The sequence below is a fragment of the Polyodon spathula genome, chromosome 3, assembly GCF_017654505.1.
Source record: "Polyodon spathula isolate WHYD16114869_AA chromosome 3, ASM1765450v1, whole genome shotgun sequence".
Classification (NCBI taxonomy): domain Eukaryota; kingdom Metazoa; phylum Chordata; class Actinopteri; order Acipenseriformes; family Polyodontidae; genus Polyodon; species Polyodon spathula.
The window spans coordinates 42111468-42134934 of NC_054536.1; the positions used below are offsets into that span (position 1 = coordinate 42111468).

The 23467-nt window shown below is 37.2% G+C and overlaps 1 protein-coding gene across 3 annotated transcripts in view; it reads left to right on the forward strand.

Moving 5' to 3' along the window:
• Positions 1 to 23467, forward strand: part of gmds (GDP-mannose 4,6-dehydratase) — a 449938-nt gene that overhangs the window by 14266 nt on the left and 412205 nt on the right. For 2 of the 3 annotated variants that reach the window (XM_041245279.1, XM_041245280.1), the window contains one exon: positions 607 to 878. In XM_041245279.1, the coding sequence (XP_041101213.1) occupies positions 780 to 878 (99 nt within the window). In that variant the 5' untranslated portion in view covers positions 607 to 779. Of the gene's footprint in view, positions 1 to 605; positions 879 to 23467 lie in introns of those variants that run through there. The other variant, XM_041245277.1, reaches the window with a different exon arrangement.

The window sequence follows — 23467 nt, forward strand, 5'->3', positions numbered from 1 at the left end:
CAAAACTAAAAAAACACTTGCATTCCAATAGTGCAGGGGTACACAAAACAAAACAAACACAACGGGGGTTTTCCCCTTAACAAGGAAAACAAGTAAATCAAAGTTTAAAACTAAAAAAAAAGTTTAAAACTTAAAAACTAAACAACAAAAAATAAAATCAATAAAATAAGTGTGAAAAAATAAAAGAGGGAAAAATCTCTCACGGAGACAAAAACTAAAAAAAGATTTGAAAAATAAAAAGTTTCAATAACTGTTTTTAAATGTTTTTAATTGATTGTTGAGGAACTTCACAAACATGTGACCTCTCAGTTCTAGTGGTAGAAGTACTTTTTGCGATGTTGTGCTTGTTGGACAGGCTTATTAGTTAGTTGTAATATGAATATAAGTTGTTATTTTTAAAAGGGGTGTTCTCATTTGCAAACTTCACTAGTAATACAATTAGTACAGCAATATATGCTGATACAGCACACCATAAATTATTTGGTTAATTGATAACAACACCCCCAGACTCTACTCGCCATTAGTTGGCGCTGTGAAAAGTGAGTAAAACGTTTTTTTTTCTTCTTAAAAGTAGCCTCTCTTTCTTGTGTGTTCGTCTGTTCATAGAAAATCTGCTTTTCCTGGATTGTCTCCGATTGGCTGGAAGACTCCCGGTTTCATTCTGACACGCATTTACTGCAACTCTAACCCGGCTTTGTCACTGCAGTAAGGAAGTCTGCAAAATATAAAATCTGTATTGGAAACATTAACACGAGTCCTTTGAAATACAGGAAGAGACAATGGCGCTGTGTGCAGAACTAGTTGCTTGCAGCTCTGAATTGAATGGACAGCAGAATAAAAAGAGGAAGGTTGCTCTCATCACTGGCATCACGGGACAGGTAAGCAGTGCACACGGTATGCGGACTGTAGGGTACCGCACTGTCCAAGCAGTTACATCACACATCTTGCATTTAGCGTTTTACTAATTCACATTTCCTAAACCCTCCAGGAAATACAGCTTAGCTTGTGCAGCAGTGTTTTATTTAAAGTAAAACAGTAGCCTTATTTGTACAGTGTTAATGTAGATGGACATTGTTAGTCTTACATATTGTGATTGGAAGACAACAAAACGCACCTTCAAAATACGTTTGCTTCAGCAAAGTTCACAAATATTGCCACAGAAAATAATAATAGCGATAACATCTATCGCCTGTGCAGGTTCAAGTTCAGTAACAGTAGTACTAATATTGGGTTACAATGCAATGTTCAGAAATAACTTCATAGTAATGTAGTCAGGGTACTTCAGAAAATAGTAAGTGGAGCAGCGGTGCGTGTTTTCCAAAGCACAAGGGGTTTTGGAGCCCATCAGGACCCCAATGGGAAGGCCCCTGGGGAATTTTTCACATTTACAGTGCCAGTGCAGTCAATTTTACACCTAAAAAAGGTGAATAAATTAATGTGTAGATAGTTTATGGGGAGCCTGGGTCCATGAAAAATAATACTGCTAGTTGGATGAGAAAATGTTTATTTGCATGTAAATCATACACTTATTTGAAGATTGGAGCTAAGTTTTAGGTTAACAATAATCAGTATGATAATTAGAATTAATAGTAGAAGATGGTGAATTAGAAAAATACTGCCAATTTCACTGTTTGGGTAGATTTTCTATGGAAGGTTCCCAGCCCAGAATAAAGAAAAGGAGACTCTTACGCTCTAAACTGGGTGGTCTAATATTAATACCAGATGTACCCACGTGAAACCATTTGTAAAATAATCTGACTGTTCACTTCTTATAACTGGTCCCAAAACATGTTTATAAGCATTTAAAATAATAAAAAAAAACAGCTATTTGTTAGGATAAGATAAAACTGAAGCACATAGATATTTTGTCTGCAAAATAGAAAAAGCTTGGCATCAGAACTGCAAGACATCTTTCAAAATGAAACACTGTTGGGTCCGTGTCAACACAACCAGAGCTGGGGGCCAGCAACACAGAAATACTAAAGTGGTGGTACATGAATTCTAGAGAAGACCTACTTGGCTGTTGGTACAGAAGCATTCATAGGGCTACTGATATTCTAAGTATCATTTTTAGATCCTCAAAATCACTCCAAAATTAGATGTTTCAAGTATGACTACCCCCCATAAAAGGGAATGTATCTCAGTAAATCATCATTGAGTTTGTATTTGGCCTGGTTTCATACCTGACCTGTATCTTCCACTACGCGAAATATTGACACGGAGTGACCCTGTAATCTTTTGACACAGTCAGTTACAATGCAATATAGCAAAGGAACTCTTTCAGTTCTTTCAAATAAAATAAATCCTCAAAATGACCACAATATAGCCTACACATTAATAGCAGACGTCCAATTGAATAAGTATGATTCTGCATGGTAAGCCATAAAAAAGACCATGCAACTGCAAGTCGCAAATAAAAACGAAAGCAAAAAAAGAACAATATTGTCAATATTGTCTCCTTTAAACAACCATGCTGCACGGGGCCTTGCCGAGACCTCACGGTTCAGTCAAAGGGAACCTGGGTTGTTTTTCCACTGCAGAACCGAGCTGTGCTACTGTCACATGCAACGAAAGACAGTTGTTATTAATTAACTCGGTTTGCCAAAAGATGCGCAAATAAATGCTGTTAAAAAAATTAATAGACCAACGGTATAGCTGTATCTTGTATCGCTAGATTTTGTAAATATGTTTGGGAATTATATTCTACAAATTTTACTGATTACGTGATCTTAATAAAGTTCAATAAGTTTGTTAGAGGTGAAAAAAGAAGGTTTTAAAAATATGAATTGCCAAAGATATCCTGTTTTAATGATAGTTGTTGTTTTTTCTAGAGTGGTTTTGTGTTTGGGTGCTTAAAAGAAGAAGCTGCACGAGCACAATGAGACCCGTAGTTGTATGTATGGTACAGCTGTGTTTTGTTTTACTATATTTTTGTAAGTACGTTTAGAATTTATTCTTTGCATTTGGTTCATTATATTAATGTAAAGGTCAAGAATGAGAAATTTGGTAGAATTTTATGAGTTAAATGTACCGTACCTGCGGTTTATTCCCATTTGCTTCAAGTAGTCAGAAATTTGGACATGAACATTCTCATTTCTGACGCACAACTGTAGATCATCCTGAACACTTCTAACTGCACAAAGAGAAACTAGAGCCTGCACTTCCTCAGCCTCCCAGGGCTGTGCTTTTCTCTCACCACACTCACTGCCCGCCATTACTGGTGTAATGTAATGATGAAAATACTGAACCTGGCCACCCTCGGCCTGGCTTGGCTCAGAGCCAGATTTGGATGTCTAGTGAGGCTGGAGTTTCACGGGTTGGTACTCGCTCGTCTCGACAAACAGCCAGTGGAGAACCACCTGTACCTGTACCGTATCAAGCCCTAACGTCAGATGTGACAGTGGAGAAGGGGTATATTTGTCTAGCATGTGCCCTTTTTTTACATACACTATGGTATCCCAAATCTCTTTTACAATAAAAAAAAATGTAAAGACTATACAGACATCACATATCACAGAAATAAGAAACAAGCAATAAAATGCATTTAAAAAACACCCACATTTAAAAATTGGACAAAATAGCAGGTCAAAAATAAACACGACAAAATGTATGCAGTCTTGTAGCCTAGTAAAAACAGGTGTGCAGTGTCTTTGTAAACACTGATATGATTTTAAATAACTTTTGCTTTGTATTCAAAGTTTTCACAATTATTTTCAGCAAATCGAGAGATCTTGCTAGGAACACAGGATCGATGAGGGATTGTGTGCTGTTTTTCATCAAATCTGCTGGATAGTGTTTTGTTTGTCAGTTTTGGAAGAAAAAAGGTATTATACAAGTTTTGAGTTTATTTTAGAATTGTTGAAACAGTACATGTTGTTATTATTATGTGATAACGTTCTTTAAAAAAAAAAAAGTATCCCTCTATAAAACAGTTATCATGTCCGTTTCAGTACTGTTCAGCCAGAGCGCACACAATGAAGATGGAGTGTGAAAAAAGACAGTGTTCACACAAGAGTCTAACACTGAATGTAGTGTAGCAACAGGGCAGATACTGTATGAGCCATTGGTAGACTGTGATACCATAATGGCATGAACCACTACACACTGGACCTGAATTACTTTAATTACTAATAGTACAAGCATAAGCAGTAGCACACAGAACAACCCATGCCATCAAGTGTGTTATTGTGTTACAGAAGGACATTTTGGTGTATGGATGAACTGTTATCTGAGTTAAATGCAACGAGACCTGAACCATTGTCTGTATCCAGGTCTGGGAATTACTTGCCCTCTAATTCTAACACTGAGAGAATAAAATGTATTTTCAGGGGGTTACTCATTACCATGAGTAATCTCGATAAATACTGTACAATCTTTAATGGTAATGGGATAAGCATTACAAAAAGAGCCTTCCGTTTGAACTGTAATCTTACTTTGAACTCCTTTACAACTACGTGCGTGTTTTACAAGGTTCTTTATCGGCTCAGTGCATTTATTTCGAGGTATCGCACTGACTATGCAAATTAATTAAGCAAACTTAAACTCGGTGAACGTGTTAAAACATCAATATAAAGCCGCACAGATAAAATAAGGAAATGCATTAATAAGTTATAGAACAAATATTATAGGCACCTTTTTTTAGTGGTTGCCACCGATGATGGTTCTAGTATTTGTAGCTACACTGGGGTGTTTACGCTTCAGCCTGTGCAGCTTTGAATTTTTCTTATTCTTACAGTGATTGGCTGTAAAGACAACAGAGCCTGCCAGAGATTGGATCATGTTTGTAATCATGTTTGAATCTGGGGATACATAAAGAGAGTCTGTCCGCCCAACTGGCTGTGTGTATGTCATGGTCACGTTGTCATATACAGAACCACTTGTCCAATTATGGGGAAACTTGTTAAAGACATTATTTAGCACACTATTGAGTGTAACATTCTGGGTTTAGTCTGTTCATCTTTGTCACATTTACAAATATGTATCTCTAGAGAACCGCTAAATGTAATTGTGTTGAAACTGCACAAGGTTGTTCTTTGCCACAACACAAGTTATTAGGAGTGTCAGAGTGTAGGAGTCTCACAGTTGTTCTTTTGCCTACAGAGGACACCTTTTGAACCCCTGCACATGAACCACAACCACAACATGAGGAAACACCTTGAGCTGGAATGAGCTGCACAGTCATCTTTTTCTATGGGTAGAAAAACCAAAAAAATTCAGAATTGACTCTCGGAGAAAATTCTACATAAAATTAAGAACAAACAGATAGTGTGTAAGAAAATTAATTATTCCTAGTGCCAGCCAAGTTGTCATTTGTATTCAGATTCAACCTACCTTGATGACATCAGTTATACTTTCCCCATCTATGTATGCCATTTCCCCATTTTTTTAAACTGAAGTTTACTTTGGCACATTTAGAACCATACACAAACTGGCAATTCCCAGAAAACTGAATTAAAAAAAAAAAACTTTCATAATATGTTATTCAGGAAGTGAATGATAAATGTATCTACACTTAGTATACGTGCTAAGAGGTGCTACAGTACACCTGCATGTGAGAACCTGAACGGGTTTGTTGTTGGAATTTAAAAACAGTTGCATAAATGTTTTTCTCTTCAGTCAAGAGCGCATTTGAAAACAACCCAATACACCCTAATCCTTAACCAGATTATTAGTTTTCTTTAGCACAGGTATTGATGATATCAGAATAGAAGTACATGCTACTGTAACTCAGTATGCTTTGACTTATCTGTACTGTAGTTTAGACTAACATTTTTACATACAGTTCATAAAATAGCACGTTATTGAAGGTATCACAACATAGGGGGTCTACTTTTTTGATCCGACTCTATCTGTACTGTATGTCTCACTTGAATTTTGACAAATTGTGACAACACTTGCTAAACAATCTTTGTGTACTTACTGTAGTATTTCATAATTTTGGGGGTCTATGGGGGCTGGCAGTCTCTGAATGATACACCTACATTCTTTCATTTATCTGGATAACCCCATCTCTATCTCCTATCTCCTATCTATCTATCTATCTATCTATCTATCTATCTATCTATCTATCTATCTATCTATCTATCTATCTATGTAGTAAGTTTTTTAAAATTGTTTTAATGAAACTTGGTTTGGGTGTACAATTGAGAGTATCAATCTCAGAGCAAATTAAGCCATGTCTTACAGAGAAATGCTGAACTTAGACAGATGTGCAGGCTATTTATAGCTCTTATTAAAGCCATGGCAGGATATCTGATGTGTTCTGGGAGCAGACTTCCTTGTGTCATGTTGGATAACAGGGTGCTACTAAAATGAAGGACATCTATTAAAGTGTGATGGACATTTTTCTTGTATTTAAAGTGAGACTTTTAGTAGAAAAGTGTAAAAGATGGGGTTATTTAATTGAAAAAGTGAAGGAAATAGTTACTTCACTGGAGAAGTCCTTTGTCACTTTTGCATTGGAAAAAAAAAAAACCTGTCCTTCATACTTTTCTATGAGAAAAGTCCTGTCCTTTTGTTTTTTTTCTACTAAGAAAACCCTGACCTTCACACTTTTCTATTGGGAATCTTATACATGTATATTTTTATTTCCTGATAAATACAATACAGTACAGTAGTTATCAATTACCTTTTGGATGCACAAAATGGGGTGTGTGTTTTTCTTGTTTTTTATATATATATATATATATATATATATATAGCGCTTTTGCATTTGTTGTCCCTTGTTTGCTTTTTAACAAAGTATAAGTACAGAACATGCTTCACTCTGCATCTGGTCTAATATCAGAATTGTAACTCCTGTTATGCTTATCAGTCACAAATTGCACCTAATAAATAAATCTGTCCACCAATATTAAACAAGGCCTTTTTTTAACAATTGTTTATTGTCCATAACGATTAAACACTCAAAAGTTCTAAATTTAGAAATACTAAAAGAAACGTAATACATTCAATGACAAACATTTCGACTAGAAGTTTGGTTTAGTAAAGCATATGGAATGGTAAACTTAACCGGATGCCTAGACCAGTTACTTTTTATAGCTTCTTGTTACGACATCTGCTAACATTCAGGTCTATAAACTGTACAAGTACAGGAAACCACATTTATTCATAGACACAAGTAAATAAACCTAAACCTTAGGTAGCTGAAAACAAACTCTTCCTGAATGCAGAAAGAAGGGTTTGGAAGGATAATTAATTATTCTTATTGAGTTTTGAAGGTTAGGACAGTATGTTATGTCTAACGAATAATAAAGTATGTTTAATTATCCAATAATTATGTAATTTAAAGTATTGTTTTGTAGCTCATACATTAAACTGCATTGTTAACTTGTCTGAGCAGGACAGGCTACTTACTGGTTGGAAAACATATAAATCATGTTTGTAGCCTATTTGTTGCTCTAAGAAAATGCCAGGCTTGTGTGGACTGTACATCAATAGGAGTGAGATATCTTGGAACATGATCCAGAAGAGTGAGAAGACCCTGCAGATCTGAGCTGTATAAGCTCTGTATTACTCTGATGATGTGATTTGTAGCAGGTATCGATTTAACAGGAACGCAAATAGTCACCTTTTTGGAGAACATATACTGAAGAGTCGAACTGCTAGAAACAAGGCTGTCCCTGTATTAAATCAATCCATGATTAAGATTCTCATGTTGGTAAGTTTTGCAGGTGTATTCATCAGTGCCGTGCGCAGAAAGCTAGTAGATACTACTTACCTTTACATGTTTTTAATATCATTCCATCTACCGAGAGGCAGCTCAATTCATTTTAAAGTAATTTATATTTTATTACTCCCCCCAGCACGTAAATGTGTTTACTCTTTACAGCTATGGCCAAACATTTTTGCATCGCCCTATAGAATGAACTAATTTTGTTTTTATATTCGAGTGAAACTTGCTGAATAATGTTTTACATTAACATATTCAATTACATACCGCTTTGTAGTTTTCTTTATACTTAACTAAAAACTGACAAATTGGTATTGAACATGAAATACTGTACTACTATTATGGTTTTCTTTTGATTACATGATGTTGGGGGAAAAAAAAGATGTAAATTGTCGTTTTTTTTTTTTGTCTCAGTGCTAAAATTCTAGGTAATGCAAAACTTTTGGCCATACTTGTATACTGAAAAATACATATTTGTATCAAATGGGATTGTTAGTTAGTTGAAGAAGTTGTATTTAGTAACTACTGTGGCAGGGAAAATGCGTTGGTGGTTAGCAGGGATGGGGTCAGTTCCTGTCCCTGCCAGATAAATGTGTGTGTGTGGATGTGTTTGCATAGCCACAGGTGTAATTAGTTTATTTAATTGTTTTATAATTTAATTAGTGTCACCTGCCTGGGATTAACAGGCAGGTGTATAAACAGGATACAATGTTTGTTCAGGGCAGTCTGAGAAGGAAAGAGGCTATTAGTGTAGAGAGACCTGTGTGGCTAACAGAAAAGATAGTGTGTAAACCTTTTGTTTCTGTTGTAACATTACAAGAAATGTGTTATGACTGATAAACAGCTTAGCTGTCCGTTTATTAGTTTAAGGATCGTGCAGAGTTTAGTACACTCCATGTGGAGGCTTTTGTTTGATTATTTTCCTTTTATTTCTGTAAAACAATAAAAGGCACGAAAGTGCTTTAAAAACTTCAATTTCTGTGTCAATGTGGCAAACAAACGTTAAATTCAGTGAAATCTTTCACACTACAAATACATTACAAGAAATATGTAGCATTTTCTAGTCCAATTTCCAATTATGAAACTGAATAGTATTGTGTGACGGTTTTTAAGTATAACTGTATTTATTTTATTTTATTTATTTATTTTAGTTTTAAAGAAGCTATTTGCATGGTAGGGTGTACTGTATGAGAAACAGATGAGATATTTTGAAGTATTTGCAAACTGAGGGAATACAGTAACAAATAAAAGCATAGGTGTTTTCTCTGCCATTTAACAATTAATGTAATTTAATGTAATTGTAGTCCGGTCTTTCTGTGCCATTTGTCAGTCAAATTAAAGTTTTAAACATAATGTTATGAGAAAAATAACCAGAGATGATGCTGTAGTGCCTTCTATACTTTCTTGTGCACTGCAAAGAAAATGTCTGCTAATATTAGACAATCCTTTTTTGTCAAACAAAATTCACATTACATTTCTTTTTCAGGAAGGCATGTGCATACGCTATATAAAAATTATTTTATTATAAAAGTATATACTGCACATACCCTAACCTCTGTCACATCCAGCACCTGTGTGTGCAATTATTATTATTTTCAAAACTGACATTCTTGCGTAAGTAACCAAAAGAATACTGCAGTATTTATATATATATATATATATATATATATATATATATATATATATATATATATATATATATATATATGGCAGTTTTTTTTCTGTACTTCTACAATTTATTTGTGCCTGTTTCGGGAATTAGGACAGCAGAGTGTTTCAGGCTAAGTTATCTACAAGATCTTAGAGCAATGGAAAGCTAGTTTTTGTTAGGGTGCCTGTGGCAAAGTGCCCCGCCCCTGTGTGTTTTGTGTGTTAAATGTTGGTGTATAGTCATAGGTACACAGGATATAAACGGGTCTGTGTAACACAAGTGTTTAAAATGTATATTTGTATTTAGGCACAAGGATTGCCCAGCACTTCACGTGCAAGTAAAAAGTAATAATATGCCAGCACGGGGAATTGCACTTTATTAATTCACATGCAGTTATACCACTACTCCAATTGAATGATTGATTAGCAATCGCATCTTGGTACAGCTGCATAAAAGCAACATGTTTTCACTCACTCTGGGTTGTGTGTTGGGTGAGTGGAGAACGGGATTGAAAACAGGTTATAATAATAATAATAGTTAAAATATCAGATCACTGTGTTTGTCTGTGTAGTCCGTTTTTTCTTTAATTTGGCGAAAGTGCCATGTCCTGTCTTTTTGTTAATCTGTTCAGCATAACTCCTTTCTGAGGTTCAGAGCATTCTGCTCTCTACAGAAGATTGCTTTTTCAAGGTATTGAATAAAACTGCAGCCCTCTGTTCGTCCTCCAAAGGTTTACTCCTCAAACTGTAGTACAAACCTACAATTTACTTTGCAATAATTTTTTTCCATAGCTACTGTTCTACACTACAGACCCATTCTGCCTTCTGTTAAAAGGTTATTGTCAAAATTCAGAGAGACAGTGGGCTACATGTTTGGCTAATTCTGTTATCCCAGCTGTGTTGTATGCTTGTAAACTGGCTATGAGCTCCTGCTGCGTTTTTCCAATACTTTTGTATTGCATTAGGAGCTTTACATGGATGATTCCTCCTTCGGGAGCAAGGTATTTGATACTGCAGTCTGAAACTATACCCACCTTCTGCCATTGTCTCCTGCCATGGTGTTGGTAGTTACAGAACAAAAAAAAAAAGTATAGTCACCTATGGTAGGTGTTTATTATCCATCTAGGTATCTTAAAGTATAGATTTTGCACTAAAAATAAAAGCTGCCGTCTATTGCAAACTTTATGTAGGCAGATTCCCTCACAGGGATTTGGGGCATTACCCATTTAAAATTCTCTGACCTTTTGACCTTGAAGAACAGGGTCCTGTACAGTATGAATAACTATACTGGATTCTGCCGAGTCAACACCCAGGGGGCATAAGGTTGTCATTAAGGCAAAAGTGTGTGTGGTGGGGTGGGGGGTGGAGATACGTTTATTAATCGGAAGAGGAAGAGTCATCATTCCAGACGAGCACTGATTGGACTACTGTCCATTGCTGCCTCTAAGGAGGTAGGTGAACAGGAACTAGGGTTCCTGTCTGAGGACATGGAGTCTAATAGCACGTACCTAGGTCGCCCAGTCTCAATCGCGTGGCTCATCAGCTTTGCTGTGGCTGCATGAGAAACTCCTTTGACTTCGGGAAGTTCATTTGCCAGGGTGATGAAATCAACCAACTGTCCCTTCTGGTTTTCCATATTAGGCGGCGAAGAACCGCTGGGAATAGATTTCTTGGCACACCAGTTGCTGAGGCATCTGTTATATACCTTCCCATCATTCGTATAGCTCCAGATGTGTCTGAAGAAGATCAGCAGGTCTGGACCAAGGTGCTCTTAGTAGCCCCATACTGACACAGGAGAACTTGAGTTTTGACCCTTTTGCAGCTCCTGAGCGGTCAGCCTGAGAGACTGCTGATATGCCACAACCTGCTCAGCCAGGCGCGGGAAACCTTATGGCGGCCTGGCTCCTGAGCAGTCTGGGTCTTTCCAACAGGGTTTGACACCCCACAGAATGCCAGGGCAGTGTCCATGCATCCCCAGTACAAGTGGGGTGTCTTCAGACGTGGTGCATGCCCTGTGGGTTCGACCTCACAACTTGTCCCATGGCAGTTATACTACAGTTTTGCATTACCTTTTTGGACGAGACGATATCCCCCTTCATATTAAAGGTCAATCCTGGCAGCTATTCAGCTTACCATGTCAAGACTGACTCTTTTCTCTCCAGGAGCTTGCTTCCTGGCGGGGTGATTTGAGAGGTGCTTGGCAGCTTCGTCCGCCTACGAAGAACATTGTTCCTTGCTGGAGGCTAAATGTGGTGCATAATGCACTCATGAAGCCTCCCTTTGAACCTCTGCATTCAGCTGAGCTGAAATGGCTATCTTTCAAAGCAGCTACTTGCTGGCCTTCACCTCCATGAGATGCAGGCATTCTCTATTGTGAAGGCCTGCTTATTTTTTTTCAGAGGCCAGGACAAGTTCACGCTTCGTACCAATCCTGCCACCTGGCCAAATCTCGGCTTTCCATGTCAACCAGTCTGTGGAATTGGAGGCTTTCTATATTTAAATCAGAAAGTATTTATTGAAACCACCTTGTGCTCAATTAAGTAATGGAACTAATGCAATTCCTTGTCGAAATGTATTTTATTTTATCGTTAAGTTCTACAAGCATGCAACCATATCTGTCATCTAAGCATTTGATATGCCATCAGTACGGTTAACCAGGTTATGTTTCATTGGTGCAAATTAAGTGGTACGAAATTATCCTCATGTGTCTTCAGTTGTTGACTGAGATTTCAGTAACTAACAAATCATACACACCAATAAAGACAACGATTTAAAAAAAAAACAAAAACAAACAAAAGCAAACAAGAAAAAAAACAAACAGAAGTATGCAAGGTAGTGATAATCTTAATATATAAAAGAGAAAGTTTGTCTTTCTGTTGCATTCGGACCCCGCAGGAGCCAGTGCAGCCAACCTTTGCATGACCTCCTCTTTCATCCAGGGGAAGGTCGAGGGCTATGTTTGGATCCAAAACTTTGACCCCCAGGGTACTTTATTTAGTAACCCCATTACTGGATCACTGCAGTAGCCATGTATCTCAAATTAAAGAAACCAAAAAAATAAATAAAAAGAGCAAACATTAAAAAAAAAATAAGGTTAATAAAAGGGAAAGGGGTCCGAGCGCATTGTGCGACACCCAAGATCAGTAACATAAGCCTACCGTTCCCTAATTTGTCATGCATGAAATATTGAAATATTTAATTTCCTCGAGCAACGGCAGGTACTTTAGCTAGTCTATTATAAAAAGAAAATAGATAAATTAATGCACCTCAAGACTGTATTTCGTCTATTAGTCGTAGTGATAAAACAAGGAAGCTGTTACTTGGGTCATGGTAACATTATAGCTAGCTATTTGCTCCTGTTTGTTTTTTTTTTTTCATAGTCAGAATTTTGATAAAGTAATATTGTGTCCCTTTTTTAGCGTGGGTGAAACCAGGGTTAACATTAATAAAACCGGAGCTGCCATTCTCCATGACAAGATTACAGACAGTGAATAAACTTAATAGACCACCGACTCGATATATAGTGGGTGTCTGGGTCCAATATAAATCCAGTATGTATCGAGGGCGGCTATATAGCGAGAGACCCATAGAAAAACAAATGGGCTAACAAATACTGTACAACCAGTCCCTCGTTTTATCGGGTGCATCAGGGTCCAACATAAGTCCTCTATGCAAACGGCTTTTTCTCATTTTTCATGTAAAAAGCAGCACACAGTTTTAATTCAAAATGCGGAGGGTAACTGCTTCTCATCAGTTTAAGTCTCCAATTCATTTCATGAGTCTTCCTCTCTTTTCTTGCTGCATTGAAAGAATCCATTCCCAACATAGGAGGCTTGTTGCTAGGGAATTGACGTCACTGCCGTGTGACTTTTTTTTTTTTTTTTTTGCATCGCTGCCACAAGTAAACACCTCGTTGGATAAAATAAAAAAAAAATGCTTCAGTAAGTAGATATTTAATATCTTTTGTGTTATTGTGCAATGCATGTGTATTTGATAAGTTCTTTGTTTTTAATTGTTTTGTATATTTTTGTTTGCAATGAGCAGCACAAAATAAAACAAACAGTAATTCTAAGTGACTGTGTATATTGTAGGTAAAGCATGAGCAGTTAGACTGTAAAATGGGTAGCCAACTCCAGGACAATGACATATCCGAATCCGCAGTATAATGAGGAGAGGTATAATGAGGGGTGGGTGTATCCTGTTAGGTCATTGCCTGTTATCATATAAAATTGTAAAGTTATTTAATTTTGCTTTTGGTATATAAAATAAACTTCATACCTTAAAATTGTATCTATGTTCTGGTACTGTAGGTATTTGTACGCCACTGCCTAATACGATTTGCATTTTGGGTCTGGCGTGTATCTACATTGGGTGATACAAACCTCAGTCATCTACAAATCGGGAAGCTCTAGTTGCAATGATTTCCTGCTTTATGAAAGATACGAATAATGCATGTGTTTAAAAAAAATAATCCTGGTAAATCTGTACGTGTTCACTCAGGGTCGGTCATATAAATTGCAGCGTAAGGTATCAGAAAAATGCCACTGTATAAAAAAAAATACTAAAAAAAAAAAACAACTAGTAGCAAATTAAGAGTTCTGGGTAGCAAAATGCTACCAAATATACGCTAACTTTGAGCCTTGATCATAACCCATGTTTCCTGAAATCGAAATGTAACCATTAACCTTCAAGGTTGCTGCGTCCATGATTGCAGCAGACTTGAAAGAAAAATGATGTTGAGTGAGATCTGTGATATTGGGTCAGGCCTGAACTGCATCACAGGCTCGCTGGTATTCAGGATTCGGGTCTTTAGGAGGTAAATACCTATATGGTAATGGTTACATTACTATTCCAGGGAACCAGGGTCATAATAACCTAACGTTGTTATACTTTCAGGATTCATGGTATGGTGTTGAAGGTTCTTAAAAATTACTAAGCCTCAGTCGACTGTTGGGTGCGGTCTATGCAGGCTAAGGTTCTTTAAAAGCCTCCATCTGCCATGGATGAATGCTGCTAACTGAAAGTGTTTTTTTTTTCTTCTTAAGACATACAATTCAAGAAAGCAGTTTTTCGAAGTGGTGGATTATCAACAGAACTCGCTAGTTTTGATTTTGCATTTCCCCAACATGTTTTAAATTAAATGTAATAAACAGCTAAAGTAGGATAATAAATGAACTAGAAACAGATCAAGTAGACCAGATAGCAACGAACCATGCAGACATGCATTGCTGTGTCTGTTTAATGGAATGCACATGAGAGTATTTAATTTCCAAAAGAAAAATAGAGAAAGGAAACAAGTTTTCCTTAGGTTAGTTGTTATTATTTATTTTGTGGATTTTAGCCCCGTATTGGCTCCTGGGGGAGTTCAGCAGTAGAGTTGATGCCTGTGCTAAACAGTTCCCATCAGTTCCATTAACAGATTACTGTACCTGCCCTTCATTGTGCTCTTAGAAAGAGGCCCAATAAGAATTTTCACATCCCACAATGGAAGTAGCCAAGGAAACTTGCAAAACATGCGGTTATCCTGCCAAACTAGAGTCCCAGTGGGCATCTAGTTTCTCATTTTCTCTACTTCTGCTAATTTCTTGTAACAAAAGACCAGACATAGAGCAATAAAAAAGTACAGCAAGCCTGCGGTATGTATGTTCTAAGTTTAATATTTTAAATTAAGTTGAAAGTCTACTTCAGATAAATGCGAACTCGTCAAAATTACTTAACCTTATCTTGGCTTGATAATATATCAAATACAATGAAAAGAGGGCTACTTTTTTAAGATACTACAGATAACAATTCAATGCAGAATCCCTTAAGCACAAATTGAGAAACATGAATATGTAAGCGGTAGCACATGACTGGGTGGGATTATGGTAAATCATGGCATGCCCTGGATGTATTGTAAGGCAAAGCTGAGTATCTTCAGCATAAGAGAAATGCATTGTTCTAGCTTAATGCACATCCTGGAGTGTGTTATTGCATTTACAACATGGGGCGTTTATGTTAGAAAAAACAAAAAAACACTAGATTTTACACTTTAAAATAACTTTTATTAAATGTATCCTTCTACCAGTGCAACACAGTCCCCATGGTTTGGCTTTAGAGGCTATAAATTAGCAGAGTTTTACAAATTAATTGCTGAGATATGTTAGCATTCAAAATATTTAATACTTGGGTTACATATTCTTCTGCGAAATTAATTGCATGCGCATTTACTGTGTTCTACATACTAAAAGATTGCCAGCAATCGAATGCTTTAAAAAATCTAATAAAAAAAGTAACTGCTGTGCTGCTTTCTACAAAGGGTAACGTGCAGGGAACATCTTATACAGACTAATGGAGTTTGGTGTTGATATACTGACAGCCCTGAGGGTATTGTGTGTAGCAAGAACTCTCGCAGCCTTGGACTAACCTAATGTTCCCAGGCTGGAAAATGTGTTTGCCAGCCATTGTAGCATCTCACACAGATCTGTGAGTATTAGCATTTGGCATTGGTCAATTTAAAAAAAAAAAAATAATAATAATAATAATAATTGGTGCAGTGGATGTCTGTTCCACCACCAACAGCCCCTATATGACTTAAAACAGACAACACACTACATTACAGATAACATCAGCATTATCTCAATGTTGTTCTGTTGGTTGGAAGTCTAACAGATCAGAATACTTTTTTTTCGATTTGCGCTATGTGCCGTGAAGTAGTCATTAACCAGGGCACACACATAGGGTTCGATGCATAGTAAACCCTTAAGTCTCTCTATAAGTCACTGTAAGTCGCTTTGGATAAAAGTGTCTGCTAAAGGACTTATTGTTGTTTAATAATAATGAAGCACATTTTCATTTATTGTACTGTATGTTGTCATTGACATCTGCCTTAATTATCGTTAAAATGTGGCTGTTGTCCATGGGTGTCTAAGTCTCCTCCAGGTGGATCAGTTTCCAGTCTGTCTTATGACCTGTGCTCATTTCTGTCTTGTTGTGGTAAGTCATGATAACAAACTATGATGTTATTTGAAAACCCTTCAAAAACAACGCTTTAAGGTATGAGAGGGCATGGGTTACAGTGGATATTGTCACTGCTTGGTGCGTTGTTAGGTACGAGGCGTAATAGATCATCTGATCTGATCCTCCATCAAGATGTTGCTCCAGCACTTTCGATTTTCTAACGACGGTTCCTGATAACTCTGTAGGGAGCTCTCCGATTTGTGATCGCTAACAGACATCATTTCTCTCACTGGCAATCCAGCGTTGGACAGTTTCTGTATTGAGGTACTGCAGATGCAATGACTGGTGTATATTTGTGTGGTGCCTTCCTTTCTGCACAGTCAGCATTGTTGCTAGGTAATTCACTCCCATTGGCTCTAGCCTATACCATACACCGTGATAATTAAACGTGTTTTGTTCTCTTTTATTAGGGTGAAGATAGAAGGCAGGCAGATTTGCTGGAAGTTTTGACAAGTACTTCTGTAGTGATGCTACTGGACACAAGCGATTTCCAGGCTTTTCAAACATGAATCCGTGGTGACGTTCTTTGTTCTGTTCAAAGGGATTTTTGTGGATTTTTTTTTTTTTTTTTGTACTTCTGTTAAAGGTCATGGTGGTGTATTGTTTTTATAACAAAAGAGTCTGCCAGTAGTTGTCTGTTTCCTTATTTTCGCCTGACAAAAATGTAACTGGACGTCAAACCAAACTTTACTCACAACAGCTGTGTCAGGGTTCAGGGCTTCACAATGTTCAAATGTTCAGTTTTTGCATGATGAGGTTGTGTTTTGTCCTGGCCTTCACATCTAAGTATTTTAATTGTAGCCACAAGCACCTTCTTTGAACTTGTGAATTCTGTGTCGCTCATTTGACACCAGGATAAACTTAACGGGAGGTCATTTACATATGTGTTCAATCCACACAGATCCCATCATAGCTGCTGATTCCGTATTTACAGTGTCGGACTGTGCCATAAAAATCTGTTAGGATGTTATTTAGCCCTTTTGTTAGTTGTGTGAATTCAATATGTATTTTTTTTTTTTTTTTCAGAAAGCCAGGCAAAGCATTTAACAGCCCAAATGGTTTGTTTAGTGGTATTCATTTCATTTCTAGTTTTTTCTAGCACATCAATGTTAGAGTGCTGTACCTCAGCGTTACGGTTTAACTTTTTTCTTTTCTTCGCTTTCGGGAGACTTGCAAATATGAGCTGATGCAGCTTCTATTTCTTCCCATTTATTGATTGTCATCAGTGCAAACAGCTCTAAAGTGATGCTTTCAGTGGTATATTCCATGACTGCCAGGTATTTTGACAGGTGTTTTTTATTACCATTATTTTAATAGACGCAGTGATACAATAGTACCACGGGTCTAGTGATTTACCCAACAGTTATTAGACTGGGGATTATATCATGTCTTAGAACCACGGATTGGCCAATCAGCATGCAGCATTATAACAATCCGTTTTATAATCTATTTTATTTCATTTCTTTGTAAGCAATGACAATATATGCTTGAATATCTTTTAGAATACATGTGTTTATGTTTTTATCTTGAATATGTGGCAAGTAATGTTCCCTGAAATGGATGCATCCCTTTTATGAGGAAGCCAATTTGAGATTGTGTTATGGGTTTTCTCTGTTGTTTTCCATTGTTTCTGCTTAGATCATGTATATTACTGTAACTGGCTAATGTCTTTTTTCAATCACTGAAAAAGCTATGGGTGTGCAATTATAATGTCTTCCCCCACTGCAACTAAGTTCGTAAATTTACTTTTTTCTTTTTACAGATTCACAGTTTCAGAGGGGACTTAAATAAGTCGCACACCCCTAGTGGGAAAATTACATAATTTCCCACCAATTCTTTACAGTTTAAGTCAAATAAAAATACTGAAATAAGTAGGTGGTGTCTGATCTACTTTAGTTACTTTATCTTTCTTCTATGTAATATTATCATTTGATGCAATTTGTTGGCACTTTCATTTACTATGTACTGTAGGTCTCGTACTGTATGTTACTATCTCGTACTATTTTATATATATTGTACAGTGCCTATAGAAAGTCTACATCCCTCTTGAACTTTTTCACATTTTGTTGTGTCAGTGCCTCAGAGTTTCATGCATTTAAATGAGGATTTTTTTCTACTTATCTACACACCATACTCCATAGTTAAGGGGGGGGGGGAGGGGGGATATTAAACACAAAACTGAAAGGTCATAATTGGATAAGTCTCCACCCCCCTGAGTTAATACTTGGTGGAAGCACCTTTGGCAGCAATTGCAGCTGTGAGTCTGTTGGGATAGGTCTCTACCAACTTTGCACACCTAGATTTGGCAATATGTCACCATTTGTCTTTACAAAACTGTTCAAGCTCCGTCAAGTTCCTTGGGGAGCACTGATGGACAGCAATCTTGAAGTCATGCCAGAAATTTGATTGGATTTAGGTCAGGGCTCTGACTGAGCCACTCAAGGACATTTACCTTTTTTTTCCTTAGCCACTCCAGTGTAGCTTTGGCTGTGTGCTTTGGGTCGTTGTCATGCTGAAAGGTGAACTTCCGTCCCAGTTTCAGCTTTTTTGCAGAGGGCAGCAGGCTTTCCTCAAGGACTTCTCTGTACTTTGCTCCATTCATTGTTCCTTATATCCCTGTTGATGAGAAACATCCCCATAACATGATGCTGCCACCACTATGCTTCACAGTAGGAATGGTGATCTTTGGGTGATGCGCTGTGTTGGGTTTGCACCAAACATAACGCTTTGCATTTAGGCCAAAAAGTTCAATTTTAGTTCCGTCAGAACACAAAACTTTTTGCCACATGGCTACAGAATCTCCTGAGTGTTTTTTGCATACTTCAAAATGGGATTTAAGGTGGGCTTTCTTGAGTAATGGCTTCCTTCTTGCTATCGTACCATACAGGCCAAATTTGTGGAGTACTTGGGATATTGTTGTCACATGCACACTTTGACCAGTCTTGGCCATAAAAGCCTGTAGCTCTTGCAAAGTTGCCATTGGTCTCTTGGTAGCCTCTCTGATCAGTCTCCTTCTTGCTCGGTCATCCAGTTTGGAGGGATGGCCTAATCTAGGCAGGGTCTTGGTAGTGCCATGCACCTTCCACTTCTTAATAGTCATCTTGACCATGCTCCAAGGGATATTCAGGGCCTTTGATGTTTTTTTTATACCCATCCCCTGATCTGTGCCTTTCAATAACTTTGTCCCAGAGTTCTTTTGAAAGCACCTTGGTGTTCATGGTTGAGTCTTTGCTTTAAAATGCACTACCCAGCAGTGGGAACCTACAGGAACTGCTGAATTTATCCTGAAATCATGTGAATCACTATAATTTAACAATTGCTGCCAAAGGTGCTTCCACCAAGTATTAACTCAGGGGGGTGGAGACTTATCCAATTATGACCTTTCAGTTTTGTGTTTAATATCCCCCCCCCTTAACTGTGGAGTATGGTGTGTAGATAAGTAGAAAAAAATCCTCATTTAAATGCATGAAACCCCCCCTTTCAAAATGTTCACCTTTTGTTGCCTTATAACCTGGAATTAAAATGCATAGCAATCCTAAATTAGCTCAGGTGTAACCAATCGCCAAGTTAGGTTGCCTCCACCTTGTGTTAAATTATAGTGATTCACATTTTGAAAGGGGGTGTATACTTTCTATAGGCACTGTGTGTGTGTGTGTGTGTATATATATATATATATATATATATATATATATATATATATATATATATATATATATATATATATAAAATTAGGGCTGTCAAGCAATTTAAAAAAAAAAAAAAACTAATATTGCGATTCATTTTTTAAAAAAATCTTAGTTAACCCTTAGCGGTCCATTTACTCAGCACTTGTCAGGCACGTCAGGTCCAATCTATTTTCACACATGCTTTTTAATTTTTTTTTTCCAGAGTAAAACAAGTTTAAAGGCCCTGCATGGCAAAAGTACATCAGTACAGCATCTCCAGCCAAGCCCCACCCCTTGTTCACTGTATTTTTCACATACCTTTTGTGGCAGGATGACGAGTGGTGATGTCAAGTCAGACGCATGAACAGAAAACACCAAGGGCAGTACTGCAGGGCAAAAAACGCTGCATGCCGTTTATCTAAATAACAAAAATAAAATGTTTAATAAAAACACTGCTCACAGAGCAAAATAAAAGGTTTACACAAAACAACGAACACAATAATACAACTCAGTCTGGGCAAATTACTTTCACCGATCCTATATATTTTTAGTTTCACTTTCGTCTCTCCTCTCGCTCTCCTGTTCCTCCTCTGAACACCCACCCCGACTGCAGAGCTGCAGGCTGCTATGCAGGTGACAATCTCCCAATTAGCATAAATTAAACAATTAATTAATAGGGATATGGCCACCTTCTGCACAAGGTTTTTGATTGTCGCTGGGACTTCCCATCCATACTACCAAACAAAAGCTACAGCTTCTCGGCGTCATATTTAATAAAACAAGAACGAAATGCATGACTTTCACGTCATTTAAAAATGTACAATGTACAATAAATAAATCATAATACAAATACAAAATAACACGACACAGTAGCAGAGGGGGAAACTGTTTTAAAAATAAATAAACAACACATTTAAACAGGGCTTTCCTACCGCCCTGCTACACCTTTTTATAGACATGCATACTGATAAATCCTCTCCTGATCACTTGTTTTATCACCAAACTCCTCAATAATGTGATCCAAGTCATTGTTTTATTACTATAACATCTCTGCGAATCTCTACGATATTCTTTGAGCGCTGGATGCGGAAGCAGGTATTTCCTTTGTTATGTGTCCGCACTATCTCTGCGGTTCATGGGGCTATCTGTATTGCTCAGGTATGCCCCCCCCCTTTTTATTTTTGGCTTCATTTCAGCTCCTATCAGTCTCACTCGGCCACTGAAAGGTTTTCTGTGCTTTTTCCGGAAAAAAAAAAACAAAAAAACGACTTGACCTGTCCTTGACGTCTTTTTGATGATGTTGGACAGGGTCCGACATCGGACAAGAAAGGGAAAATTGTTAACAAAGGGTTAATCTTAGTTTTAATCTCCCATATTTATTTGATGCAATTACTGCATCCATCTCATTTGTTTGTTTCATTACTGTTGCTATTATTTGGGGGCTAAGCAGTGAAGTTGCTGGACACCTATTGTTATTGTTAAGAGGATTTATTATTATTTTATTATTATTATTACTATTATTATTATTATTATTATTATTATTATTATTATTATTATTATTATAAACGGTTTAGAACTTTCTGACATTTTTTCAGCCTGAAAATTAATGTCATAGGTCACATGGTTTGGCAGCCATATTGGATTTTTCAAGAATTTTAGACAAAAAAAAAAAAAACTTCAGTTGCCTAAAACAAATACAGGTGAATTAAATATAAATCAATACTGAATTGTGCATGTTTAGTTTTGTCCCCACCAGTGGTATTTCTGTCAGCGCATGTTTGGTATTTTGAGTGATGCTTCTCCAGGAGCTTTAATTACCACTGTTCAAATCCAATGAATCACTGAGCCTGGAAAAGAAAACACATTGTTAGAAGTGGTGGAAATGTCGATATTTCATTTTCAGTTCTCTGTCCTTATATTTCTGCATGCAACACAATTTACCACTCACCTATGCTTAAGTAGCCCTTTTCCTTCATAGCCACAAGACTTTTGATGCTTTAGCCATCTCCTTGTGTCCATCCTGTTGCAGTTGTTGGCTTCATTGATGTCAGCACATCCCCCATATCTAGAAGAAATTGATCTGGACGGTGTGGAAAACACAATGATTGTGCTGATCCATTTGGGTGCAAAAAGTTAATTTCAACGTCCTGTTTCTTCTGATCAGCAGACACCACCAGCCTGAGCCACCAGTGACAGTCATACTAAACAGTAACATATAATTTCACTTGGTCAAATGGTAGGATATCCACTTGACTGATTAATTTTTCTCTTTGTCTTGTTGACTGAGAACTCAAGGATTTTTGCTTTGGTAACCAGTTGAAAGAAGTAGACAGGCCATGGAAATCTTGCAGGCTCCAGGAAATCTTGCACAGCTTGCCATTGTGTTATCGTGAAGTATTCTACTTAAGAGCAGGAATGTTGTCTTTTGCAAACCTGTACAGTGGCCATGGTTATGGACACTGCAAACTGGCTTTTGTTGCAATTCATTTAATGGTTCCTCCTACACGATCACAGCGTCCTTTGCCATGAGATGTTGCAAAGAAATTCCACTCTGCTTCCACGCCTGATAATGATTCAATGACACTTCTGTACTGGCAGTCGTAGAAGCTTAGAACAAATAGACATCAGCTGGTGTGTTGTGCACTATCTCTGTACAAGTATGTGCAAAGTAACAAAAGTATTGTGCAGTTGTATTGGGTTCTTCTCTCATACTGGATATCAAAATAGTAGCATAAATTTAATTTAAAAAAGTGCATACAGTATTTCTAAATTCAGAGATTGAAATAAAGGAACACCAGCTCTTTCAGTTTGGTGGTTATTGGTTAAAGAATTGACCCAGGAAGTACATAACTGAAAAATCATGGCTTCCAGAAGTTTTTTTTTAGCTTTAAGTACTACCAGCTACATGTTTTGAAAGGAAAATACATGCTTGAAATAACACATTTGAATAAAATAAATAGATGCGCATGGCAGAGAAATTTTATCAAACTATTTTTGTTAGCTGCCGTTAGACTGACAAAGTAAAGGTTGACCACACACTCTCAAACAAAGGCCAGAAATGTATTTCATCATTTCAACTAGAACAAAAAGACAATGAGGTTTCCATCTCTTGGTCTTCATCAGTACTACACCTTCTTGTGTTTAATAGGTACAATTACTTTAAAAGAGGATATATTTTATCAAGTAAAAGACAGGGGAGTTGACAAGTTTCCTACTGCTTATACATGGGCCAGTCTCTGATGTTGTTTTCCACAAAAACTGTACAAGTCTTGGCAAAAGTTGGATAACCAAGGGACTCCTAACGTGGCAACGGATGTGTATGCATACATACAGGGATGTTACCTAGAGTGGGGGTCTCCAATCCTAGTCCTGCAGACCTACTATGGCTGCTGGTTTTCGTTTCCACTAATCTGTTACTTAATTAAACCAATTATTGGCTTAATTAGTCAAGATTACCAGATGTTCCAGATCTTTAGCCACT